The sequence below is a fragment of the Pyrgilauda ruficollis genome, unplaced genomic scaffold (assembly GCF_017590135.1).
Source record: "Pyrgilauda ruficollis isolate IOZ18807 unplaced genomic scaffold, ASM1759013v1 scaffold203, whole genome shotgun sequence".
Classification (NCBI taxonomy): Eukaryota; Metazoa; Chordata; class Aves; order Passeriformes; family Passeridae; genus Pyrgilauda; species Pyrgilauda ruficollis.
In genome coordinates this window covers 168,159-180,480 of record NW_024519541.1, presented here as the reverse complement: position 1 = coordinate 180,480, position 12,322 = coordinate 168,159, and the positions used below count along the sequence as shown (strand labels likewise).

Below are 12,322 nucleotides of genomic sequence, written 5' to 3'. Positions count from 1 at the left end.
TCCCTTGTGTTTGGAGATGGCTGTGGGGATACAGCAGGGACAGAAGCACTTTGTTCCTGCTCCAATGCTCTTTTAAAATGGTTTTTTAAGCCATAATTGTAACCCATTGATAGTTTACTTTCATAAATGTGGTTTTTTAAAAATCATTGCTGAAGCTACAGAAAGGGGATATGGCTCTTCCAGAGCTTCAAAATTGCTTCCTGAGTCTTCTTGAATTTTTTTGGATTGGAAAGCTGAAATACTCCTGAGGGAAGCACACCAAGCACATGCCCTAATGAGAAACACTCTGCCCCATGTGCAGCTCTGAGACATTTCCCCATCTTCAGGTTGGTGTTTAAGTCTCAGAACCACTGTTTTTGATCATATCCCACCATTTATTTGTTGAAGTTTGTGTTGCTTAAGGCAGTTCCTCTCTGATTTGCCCATTTAGTGGTCAGTATTTGATGGTCTGTTTGCAGTGTTTTGAGAGTCCAGTGTTTGGAAAAACAGTTCAGGGAAAAAGGCTGGAAGAAAATATGATGATTCCTTGTAGATGATGCAAAATATTTCTTTGCCAGGGAGAAGGCAGAGGAGAAGGCATTATATTGGAGGGATTCAAATAACTCTTTCCTAAACAAGTTTTTTGATGTTCTTCTGTTTGTTGAATTCTGAATTAGTCTTAACTCATTTTCAGGATCATGACTAAATGCCATTAGTGCCCAGAAACTTCCTTTATGGTCTTGTACATTACTCTATTCAGAGCCCAGATGAAGCTCAAGTAGGAGAAAGTGACATGGTGCTGTTAATTTTCTTGTATGTTTGTGCCTTCTATTGCACAACAAATGCATAACAAGTGTAACAAGTGTAACAAATATTATTGCCACAACAAGGGGTTTTTTGCATTTCACAACTTGCCAAACTCCAAACTTCTGTAAATACTGGATGATATGTTCTGCCAGTCTCAGAATTAATTTCCAGCAGCTCCTGGAATGGTGACAGCCCATGATGTGAACAGGGACCAAAAACTTCCAGGTAGTTTTGAGTAGAGACCCCCTTGACATCCCCCACCAGTGCTGATGCATAAGCTCTCCTTTTACAGGAGCTGATAATGTAGATTATAAATAATACTATTAAAAATGATGATGATGAGGAGGATCATTTGGTAGTACAGAAAAATAACATTATTAAAGATAGATAGATAGATAGATAGATAGATAGATAGATAGATAGATAGATAGATATTTAAAGATGATAATGAGGAGGAGGAGAAGGAGGGTGATGATGATGATGATGGTAGTTGGTAGAGAGACACTGCTCTGTCAGGGATTCTGCTGTGGGCTTTGGGAAGTTTCCTGAGCTCTGCCCAGAGTGCTGAAAGCCCCAGGGACCTGCCCACATCTCCCTGGCTCCTAGGCCATCACCCCCACATCTGAGGTGCTCTTTGTGGTATTCCTGTCCTCTAAAATTTCCCACTGGCCCTGGTGGTACGTGCAGTTACTCAGAGGAATCAGGGGGTCTCTCCTAGCACAGCTGCCTGGCAGGAGCTGGCTGCCTGTGAGGGGTTGGTGTTTCTGGAATCACTAAGTGCTCTGGCATCTCTTGTGTGCCCCACAGCCAGCCACCTGCCTCCCCCAGCACGCAGGAAGCCATCCAGGGCATGCTCTCTATGGCAAACCTCCAGGCCTCAGAGTCCTGCCTGCAGACGTCGTGGGGTACCAATCAGGCGAAGAACAACTCCTTCTCCACACAAAACTTGAAGAAAACTGGTGGTGGTGGCAACAAAAACGCTGGGAAACGGCTGCTGAAGAAAAGCACAAAGAACAGCATCGACATTGAGGATTACGACGAGGACCAGGATCACTTGGATGCCTGTTTTAAGGACTCGGATTATGGTGAGTAGGAGGGAAGCAGAGTGAGGCTGTGCCTGGGGCTGCCTGGACACACGTGTCCTGTTGGTGAATGTCCCTTTGCTTGTGGGGGCATCCTCCCACCCTGCCACCCTGGGATCGGCCCCGCGCGCGCAGGAGCAGCACATGGAACAGGGACCTGCACACCAAAGGGAGCAAAGACACGTCACAGCAGAGTGGCTGCAGAGCCCAGGGTCACACAGCCATCCAGGCAGGCTGGATTTGAGGTGTGGCACAATGAGAAACTCTCAAGAAACATGGAGAGCTCTCGAAACTGCAGCAGTCAACCCAGAAACGGGGGACTGTCCCAGAAATGTGGGTCAGGTACTGCTACTTGTAACAGAAAATTCCTTGTCTGCACAGTAGCAATTAAACCTTCAGCTGAGAGGAGTGAGAAGTTGAATTTGTACATGGAAAAGGGATCTAATGCTGTTTTGAGTTTTGGCAGAGATGGCAAGCATCTGCAGCAGAAATGGGCACGAAGACAGTTTACAGCAGTTACATCAGTTCTGCCATAATTATCAAGGAACCACAGAGTGGTTTAGGTTCGAAGGGACTTTCAAGAGCCATCTAGTTCCACCCTCTGCCGTGGGCAGGGACACTTTCCACCAGATCAGGTTGCTCCAAGCCCTGTCCAGCCTGGCCTTGGACACTTGCAGAGATGGAGCAGCCACAGCTTCACTGGGCAACCAAGCTGGACTCAATGATTCTTCTGGCTCCCTTGCAGCTCAGGATATTCTGTGATTATAGAGGAGTATAGAGAGCCAGTCACAGTTTAATGACAGCAGCTCCCAATAGTAATGTGTGGATGAGAGCAGAGGAAAGTCCCGAGTGCTCAATGGCACTTCTGGGGATCATGCAGCTGTGATGCCTGTGGTCACTGCACCTGGACAGAGCAAGGGTCCTCTGTGCAGGGTAGAGCTTTTTCTTGAACTGAAACTCTTGCCTTTGTTTCCTACTGTAGTTTACCCTTCTCTGGAATCAGACGAAGATAATCCAGTATTCAAGTCCCGATCAAAGAAAAGGAAAAGTTCAGATGATGCCCCTTACAGTCCAACTGGTAAGTTGATGTGGTCTGTGCTGCCCAGGCTAAGTCATACAAATCTCTAAATTTTTCAAGGAGTGTGGAAACTGTAACACACAGCTAGTGATTTCTTTATCACATGAAGGTTAACCCTTTCCAGGGCAGTGGGAGGTGATCCAGGCACTGGGATTCCTGCCAAGCAGTTTTAGTCTTCCTCCTGCAATCAGCTGGCAGGAGAAAGTAATTCCTTGGTTGGTTCATTTTTTCTCACACTCTTAGTGATAGATCATTTGGCTGCCACCATAGCAGTGGTGTAACAGTGAATCAAGCCCTGGACAGCTGAGTTGGTGTGGATTTCAGTGTTGACTGTGGGAATAGTGAGAGAGAGCAGGAATAGTCTCCTCCAGGTTCAGCCGAAGCTCATGATCTGGAAGGGTTTGGTTTGCCCTGGGTTTGTTGGAGCTCTCCAGGGCTAGTGACAGGCAAGAGGGCCCCTAGACCCCTTTGACCCCTGTGACCCCTGTGGTCCATGAGCAGGGCACCCTCTGTGTGTGCTGGGTGTGACAAGCAGCCCATGGGTGGTGTCATCAGCTTGTGGCCCTGCATGTCCTCCCCCAGTTGCAGGTAAGCATTGTCACTTTGGAGATAACACTCATGATCCAGGATGTGGGCACAAACCCGCGTGGCTTTGGCTTTAGGTGGCTGTGGAGCTGCTCAGCTGTGTGACATCTCTGTCAGCAGCTTCTGCCCGTGCCACCGTGCCTGGAGGCTGCTGGCTCTTGTGCCTTCACTCGTACCTGGGGAAGGGAAGGGCAGAGGCTGCCCCATCTCTCCTGGCTGAGCAGGGCAGAGCCCGCTGCCCTGTGGTGGCTCTGCTGCTCCCATGGGTACATTCCTGCCCCTGACCTGCCTCTGCTCTCCCTGCAGCACGGGTTGGCCCCTCGGTGCCCCGCCAGGACAGACCGGTGCGAGAAGGCACAAGAGTCGCCTCCATCGAAACTGGACTCGCCGCCGCTGCCGCCAAGCTGTCACAGCAGGTGAGAGGTTGCCTGGAGAGTAGGAGCTGTCAGGAAAGGAGAGCCCTGTCCCCAGCAGCAGAGCTGTGCCCAAGCCTAGTGCCGTGCCAGCCCTGTTTAGTGTTTGGTCCTGCCAATGACACGAGGCTCTGCAGTCTCAGGGAAATAAACGGGATCCAAGCCCAGCGGTGTCACAACGCACCTAAGCATGTCACAGGGTAGCAAGGGACAGAGAAAAGCACAGGGAAGGATGAGGGCGTGAGAATGGCTACTGGGGTACAACAGGAGAGAAGGCTGCCTCAAAGGAGTGTATTTGATGTGTACTTGAGAGCCTGACTGGTGTGATTGCCTGTCTGCAGATTGGCTGCTGGGAAGTGTCAGGGTTTGCTTCCAAAGGATCGGTGAACTGTGAGCAAAGGGTCAATTTAGGAAAGGTACTGGGGCAGTTTGGATGTTTGGTAAGTGTCTGGTCTCTGAAGGGGTCAGAGAAGCCCCGTAAAGGTGACACGGTGAGATGCTAAGGTGACAAGGTCTGCTGGAGCGAGGTTGGTGAGGCACCTCAGCCAGCTGGTGGAGATGCAGGCTGTGGTGGCCTTGGGCTTCTGCGATGTGGACTATTGAGTGGAAGAGCTTTAAGGATGGTGGCAGGGTTTCAAGAAGAAGGAACTGAAAGTAGACAAGGGACACAGGACAGTAGCAGACCTCTGCCATCCCAGTGTGCATGTCCAGGTGCAGTTACAGGTAGGAGATGATGTGTGTGTCCTAGCAGGAAGCAGAGGCTGAATCAGTGGGATGTTTAATATCCTTCGTGCTGTTGTGCAAGGGTGTGAAGATCCCCGAAGATAGGAAGTGCCAGTTTTTGTGGAAGATGGAAAGATTTGCCCATGCTGACCACGCTGCTGTGCCGGGGCGGTGTCGGTGCTGCCCCGCTGGCTCCCGCTCGCCGCAGTGGTAAGGAACGAGGAGGCCCCGCACAGAGCGAGGACGTAGAGGCACGAGAGGCAAACGTGTGTGTGCAGCTGTGAGCCAGACGTGTTGGAGCAGCCCCCGAGCGCTTGTCCATGGCCAACTCCTGGCGTGTCGTTGTATCAGGACCCTAAGCAACGCCGCTCGCCCTTGCCCTAGCTAAAGGTCTTCTGGGGATTAATCTGAGCTTCATCTTTGTCATTTTAAAGGAGGAACAAAAAGGCAAGAAGAAAAAAAATACCAAAAAGAAGCTGTCAGCCCCCAACGCAAGCAAAGAGGCTCAGGAAGGCAGCTCCCCCGAGCCGAAGCTGGAGTCACAGGCCAGCAGCCTCACAGATCACGAGTACACCGCAGGGGCCAGCACCTTTGGGGTCGCCCAGCCTAACAGGGGATCGCAGCCGATGGCACCCGGTGTTTTCCTCACACAGAGGAGACCCTCATCATCCTCGCAGAACAATGCCTCCGCCAAAGGTACCAGGAAACGCCTGGGTTGTGGTGCAGGAGTGGGGAAGGGTGAAGGGCCGTGGAACCCGAGCCTTCCACAGGGCCTCCACTGCAGCGTGCGGTGTGGGCGTGCGCAGGCGCAGGCGCGTGGATGCAAGTCACATCTGGTCAGAGACAGGGCCTGTGGCCTTGGCTGTCCCGGCACTGCGGGGCCAAGTAGGTGTTTCTGTGCTGGGCTGTTGGTTGCAGGATGTGGGTATCCCTGGCAGGAGCACTGCCCAGCCTGGTCACAGCTCAGGAGGAGCGCCTGCAGGGCCACATCCCAGACAGCCTGGCCGGTGGAGCCTTGGCCAGGGGAGGAAGCGTCCATGAAGGCTGTTCTGCCCAGGGCTGGGGCAGGCACTGCGGTGTTGGTGGTGGCTGTACACCAGCTCTGTGCTGACTGTAGCTGAGGACAGTCCTCCCAGGACATGTAGAGCAGGACACACTGCAGATCTCTCTGGAGGGTTGCTGCAAGGAAGCAGAGGAATATCAGACCTTGGGAGTAACACAACTACAACCAGAGGCAGGAGAGAGGAAGAGGTTGCTCACTGTCTGTCACAGGGAAAGCATGAGAAAGCTGAGGCTGTCCCAGAGTCTGGGCTGGGACCTCCTGCTGTCCATTTGAACTTGGCTCAGGAAGTGTAACTGAGGCAGGTGTGTAGGACAGGCACTGTGTAGCATGAAAATTGTGTGTGATCCCACTGGGAAAGGCCTCAGTGACAAGTGAGGCAATGTGGCAGATGTTTCCTGAATTCCATGTATTCGAGTGGAGCAGATTAGAGGCAGTGCACAGTACCCTGGCAGCTTGGATGGCCATAGGGCAGGATGTGTGTGGCCTGTGGTAGGGGCTGGGGTCCTGCCAGGAGCTGGTAGTACCTGTGGCTCTCTGCAGAGCTCAAGTGGAAAGAATGTATTTGCCTGGAATTGTGCTTTTGTGGTGAAATGGTGGGAAACAGGTCCAAGGCAGAGATGTGCCCAGGAGCCTGGAGCTGCAAAGAGCTGTAGGGAATGTGTCTGTGTGTCTGTGTCGGTGTGTCTGCGTGTGCGTGCAGCCTCTCCCTGAGGGGCAGAATGGCAGTGGTGAGGCTGGGCTTGACTGTCGCCCTGTGGGCAAACAGGCGACCATGAGCAGCGAGCCAGGGCAGGTGAGGGCACAGGGCAGCAGGGCTGGAACTGCAGGGGCAGGAGGGTGCCTGGCAGAGCTGTGCCTCCCCGGAGCAGGTGTCCCCATGTGTCCCTGGGTGTGCCCTGGGCCCCGGCTCAGCAGGGCTGTCTCTCCAGGGGCTGTGCTCCCAGCCAAGCCCTGTCCTGTGGCCAGCAGCCCCGTTCCTGAGGGCTGCTGGTGGGTGTCCTTGAAGGTGCTGGGCTGGGCTGGCGGCAGGGCCATGGAGGCAGGAGGCAGATGGAGGGTCTGTGCCTGTGGGGTGGTGTGGGGTGGGCATGGGTCCTCACCCCACCCCTGCTGTCCTTCCAGGGAAGCGTACGAAGAAGGGGATGGCCACGGCCAAGCAGCGGCTCGGCAAGATCCTGAAGATCCACCGGAATGGGAAGCTGCTGCTCTAGTGGCCCCGGGGACGCTGCCACCCAGTTCTGGGCCACCACCACAATAATCCCTTTAACTTTCAGCGGTCGGACTGTACAGAATCCTGCTATAAATATTTTTTAATATAGATGTCCTTTCTCAGAGTGCTGAGAGCAACTAGCCGCAAAAAGTTAATACTAATCTCGGCCACGGAGGAGCGCGCCAGGCCCCCGCTCCAGCACCGGCTCCGGCCTTGGGCTCCTCGTCCCGCCCGGCCAGCAGGCAGGGCGGGTGGCCGCAGCTGCTGTGGTGGCAGTGCCAGGAGCAGGAAGGGCCACAAGGCCACGTGGCGGGAGGGGACCGCAGGACTCGAGGCGTGGAGCGGTGAGGTGGCGGGCGCGTTTCTCAGACACCGCCTCCGCCCCACGCAGCCGCATGCCGGGCCCCTTTTCCTAGAATGTAGCTTGTACATAGCTTTTGGAATAACCACCGCCGGGTTTTTATACGGGGAGGGTCTCTCCGGGCGCTGCCCGCCGGTACCAGCTCTTTGCGTAACTTCTTGTACGAGGAGGGAGACAGTTATTTTACTAGCACCTTGTGGAGTGTTTCCGTGTTTTGTGACGATGTAATTTATTAATGTTTGTAGCTTTTTATATTTGTACATTTCTTATGGGCTTTGTTTATATACACACATTACTGGGGCGCGGCGCCTGCGGGGAACCAGAGCCACCTGCCACTGTGTGCCAGGGCCACCGGGGCCACCACCAGGGCCACCACCAGGGTCAACAGGGCCAAGCCGGCCTGGGCGTCGCGCCAGCTTTTTTTATTATGATTATGATTATTATTATTATTATTAGTATTATTATTTTTTCGCAACATGTACATTTCTAACAAAGTTTATCGTGGCTATCTATCTATGACGGTGTTTTATTTACCGATTCATATCAAATGCTCTTGTATCGACTTCACAAAATCTTAAGTAAACCTAGAGCAAAGTTTAAAAAAAGAAGAAAAAAAAGGAAAAAAAAAAAAAAGAAAGCAAAGTAAAACTATTTCAGGTTTTGTACACAATTGCCTGGGCCTGGACTTTTTGTGGGGTCGGTGAAGGAGGAGTGGGGAGGCAGCCAGGGGTCCCTGAGGATGGGTGAAGGAGCGAGCAGGGACCCAGCGCTAGCACAGACAGGGGGTGGCTCTGCTGCCACTGCCCCATCTGTCACCCACCCCCATACTTGCTACAGCACCACGAGAAGCCCCGGTGAATTGGGCCATGCAAGGCCATTCCCACCCCTCAGTCTGCTCCCTGCTCTTGGACACCTTGTGCTGGCAGTGGCCCGGGCCACCTGCAGCCTGCACAGTTACCTGTTCCCTCTGATGGCCGCAGCAGCCCCGAGGGGCAGCCCCTGCCCAGCCCCTGCTCCGGACCGGCCGAGCGCTCATCCCCGGCTCCGGGGGGAATCCTCGCAGTCCGTCCTCGAAGGGACATTTCGGGCGGGCTGCGCTGGCTGCTGGCGATATCGAGCTATCGCCAGCTGGGGGAGTTCACAGTTCAGAAACAGCCGGGAAAATGGGATCCGTCGAAAAGGAACCTCCCGAGCACCTCCTGCGGCTCGGGGACACGCGAGCAGTCCTGGCTCATCACAAAATACCCCGAGCTGGAAGGGACCCGCAAGGACCCCAGCTGAGGATGCGCTGTGCCGGGGGAGAGGGAGCGCCCGCCGCCGGCCCTGCCCCAGCCCCCAGGCACACAGAGCCGCCCAGCCCGGACGAAACAGCCGGGAGGAGCTGGAAAACCAGCGCAGAGCTGCCGCTCCCATCCAGGGAGGGACAAGGGGTGACACTCGCTGTGCCAGCCTCCCTGGGCAGGAGCCCGGGGCTCACCTTTGCTGTTACCTCTGCAGTGACTGGCCCCTGTGAATTCATAAACGTGCTGCTCGATGTACTGAGGATGGCCCGGCCAGGGAGGTGTTTTCTGTGCACACATGCGGACAGGCTGTTGGCTGCTCCTGGTAAACGACTACTCACAGCATTCATGTTTCTGTTGTTTCTGTCTTTACACTGACAAGAATCACTCCAACGCTGGCATTTGGCACAACCACACCTTAGTCTCACAGTCCTCACATTCATCTTTCCCCTGGCTGGGGCAGGCTCTGCCTGGGCTCTGCGGTGCTTCCAGCGGTGGCCCGATGCCACCCCACGCTGCAGGCCCTGTTCTTTCCATTCCATCTGCCACGGACCTCAGTGCCTGCCCCACAGGACTCACAGCATTTGTGTAAACTGTTTGGAAGTTCTTCTCTGCATATCACAAGAGAAAGCCTGCTTCTCCTCTTCTCTTGAAAGAGTAATAATTATAACGAATTAAATTTTTTTCTGTTTCCAGCCTGCAGGGAAGACACACTTTAAGACTTATTTTCAGGTCATTGTCCTGTCAAACTTCACATACCTCTGTGCCCCAGCTCACTGTATTTGCTAAACATTGATCTCCACGGTGCACTCCTCCTCAGGGAGAGGCACGGACCCACCGGGGGCTGTCCGCCTCTTGGCTCACTCTCTGGCTCACTGAGCTTGCTCCTGGCTCGCTCTTCCCATCGCACACTGCAGGTGTTTGCAGACTGTGTGTGACCAGGTGTCTTCCTCTCACCTTCAACTCAATCAAATAATTAGCTGTCACTTAGGAGTCAATTAGGTGACGCATCTTGAAAGCCTTTGTGTTTTCCCTACTTCTTCATTTATGAGCTCTGTTTAACAGCGCAAGGGAACCGCTTTCTTCCTGAGGTCACCAGGGCACCCTGGGTTCATCTTTGGACTGCAGAAGAGTTCACACTCATTTCTCACCACTGGCTGGGCAGTGCACTCCGTTGGCCAGACCCCTGCTATGGCCACAGCTCTTTTGCTTCGTGGTCTCTCAAAACTCACTGTCCCTTCACAGTGACCCTGCCCTCCTGCTGTCTGTGGGGAGCATGTGGCTGTGCAGTAGAAACTCTCCTCCACTGGCCATTCTTTTCTCCTTTTTTGCTGAACTCAGCAGTTCCAGCCCACAGCCACTTCATTTGCTGCCATAAAACACATTTAGTGGGTTGGTTTGGAGAACAAACCTTCCACACGATGTGGAATATCAGATGTCTGAATCCTGAGGAGACAGAAAGGGAAGAGTTTTCTAGAAGCACTTACATATGAATTTATGGGAGCAGACCTTAAAATAGGACCTAGAACAAGTTGTACAATTAAAACTGTGCACTAATGCTGTATGGTTTACATGTCCCTTGCCCAGGGTTAAAGACTGCAGCAGCTCCTTTCAACACACTTTCTTTATTCAAGATCACCAGCCTCGGTACTTTGCCTCAAAATGTGCAAACCTTTAACTTCCCCCAAGGGATAACTCACTCTGAGAATGAAATATTAATTAGAGCCTCGTCATCCACCATCACTGTGTGGCCTCTTGGAAGCCTGGGGAAGCCAGACACGCTCCAGCCCCAAAGTGCTCCCTTTGTGTAGGGCTTTTGTTCCCCACATTCCACCCGTGGGGCCCTGTCACAGTGGATAAGAGCTCCCCAGGCCTGAAAGGGAACTGTCAGGCTGAGTGTAACTGGCTGCTGACAGGGAGTATCACCATTAACCAGCTTGTTATCTTGAGCAGGGTTTGCACAAATCACTCCCTGCCTGGCTTTTGGTATCAGCGGTGATGACAGCTCTTCGACAGATGCTGGTGAGGAGTGAATAAAGATGCTGTGGCTAAAGACCATCTGCAGGGATTAAACCTTCATCACATTCGGTGACTTTTCTGCTCTTGAGACAAAGGGAACCTTTCTTTTTCCCCAGTCACACACCTTAGTTTCTCCAAGAGGCAGTTTCCCTGCCAGACACTTCCATTGCAGCTTGTCTGTCATGGAGACAATTGAAAACCACCTTGTCCATTGTCTAAACTGACTATTTCCACATTTAATCCTTGATTCTCTCTAATGCTTTTCTAAATCTCCAGCAACAACCCACCCTCATCCAGGACTGCTTCAGGAAGTTGCTGATGACTCTTAGGGCCACCAACTTCCAACACTAACCACAAAGGTTGAAAGAGAAAGTGGTGTGTGACCTTCAGAGTCATGTCTTTCCATCTGAGCTATGTGCAGAGAGGGAGAACTAAATTACCAAAAATGTTGTGATTCTCCATCTTCTGAGCAGTGACACAAATGTCATTTGAGTAACACAAGAACCATGGAATCACAGAATATCCCGAGGTGGAAGGGACCCACAAGGACCATTGAATCCAACTCCTGGCCCTGCACAGGACACCCCAACAATCCCATCCTGTGCCTGAGAAAGTTGTACTAACACTTCTTGAATAAGATTTGCTGTTTAAAACAAGGAGAATATTAAGTCTTGAGTTTGTTTGTCCAATGCTTAAAACTGAACAGGGAATTAAATAGACCCAAGCAAAGCAATTAACTGCACTGAAGAAACTGCTGTTTGTTTTCAGTATGTTTTTGCTGTGTGCAGTAGCATATGAGGAGGAAACAACATCAGATGGGGATGTTTATCTCATGCAGTGACTCAGACCTCATGCCTGATGCTTCTCAAAGCATCACATCTCGCTGCCCTTGTTGCAGTCCTGTTTCCACTGAGCTCCTGATGCTCACTAATGCTTTGCACTCTTATTCCTTCCAGAGCCCTGCTGGTGTGTTCCAGGTAGGACCCCCTGGACTCCTACAGACCTCACACTGACCTGAGGCATCCTTGCAATAGACAAGTTTTTATTGTCTCCTTGTGAGGGTGGGCAGGCCCTGGCACAGGCTGCCCAGAGAAGCTGTGGCTGCCCCATCCCTGGAAGTGTCCAAGGCCAGGCTGGACTTCTTCATTGTGTAGTCAGTAATGAAAGGGCCCTGACTATGCTAGCTGTCTTGTCAGCAGTAATTTATTTTTATGCAGAAATCAAGGAGATTTCTGTCTGAAAACTGTCTCCCCTCTGGCCCTAATGGTCAGTAACTGCGTGGCTGGACGAGGCTCTTCCCACACACATGCCTGTCCTGGGTAGTCACAGGAATCCCGTGCACAGAATGGATTTGCAGGCATAAATAAATAGACAATTTTGGGCTGCAGGTCTCCAACCCAGCCACACGGTGCTGGATGAGATAAGCCTTGGCCCTGGTCCCTTTCCCAAGGTAGACCCTGGCTCAGGCGCTGGAGGTGAGCAGGGGCAGGAATTATGTGTTATCCATTCAGCAGTTCCAACAGGGAGAAGGGTTGTTGGTGCTGTTGGTGAAGGATTTGCTCTTTCTTGGAGCACTGTTCTTGCCAGCATCCCATGAGCTAATTCCGTGTACCCAAGGCAGGCTGGCAGGACAGAGTGGCATTCCTTCTAGAAAAGTGTGCTTAGCTTTCCTGTGAGCCAGTTTGTGACTGATGGATCCCTGGGTGGTCAATTTGGCTGCAG

The 12,322-nt window shown here is 52.4% G+C and overlaps 1 protein-coding gene across 2 annotated transcripts in view; it reads left to right on the top strand.

Annotated features, from left to right (window-relative positions):
* PHF2 (PHD finger protein 2) overlaps positions 1-7,968 on the top strand; it is a 51,240-nt gene extending 43,272 nt beyond the window's left edge. Inside the window, exons 18-22 of one of the 2 annotated variants that reach the window (XM_041467225.1) lie at positions 1,594-1,871; positions 2,851-2,946; positions 3,838-3,947; positions 5,102-5,363; positions 6,853-7,968. In XM_041467225.1, the coding sequence (XP_041323159.1) occupies positions 1,594-1,871; positions 2,851-2,946; positions 3,838-3,947; positions 5,102-5,363; positions 6,853-6,941 (835 nt within the window). In that variant the 3' untranslated portion in view covers positions 6,942-7,968. The remainder of the gene's footprint in view (positions 1-1,593; positions 1,872-2,850; positions 2,947-3,837; positions 3,948-5,101; positions 5,364-6,852) is intronic. The other variant, XM_041467226.1, reaches the window with a different exon arrangement.
* The last annotated feature ends 4,354 nt before the right edge of the window (positions 7,969-12,322 follow it).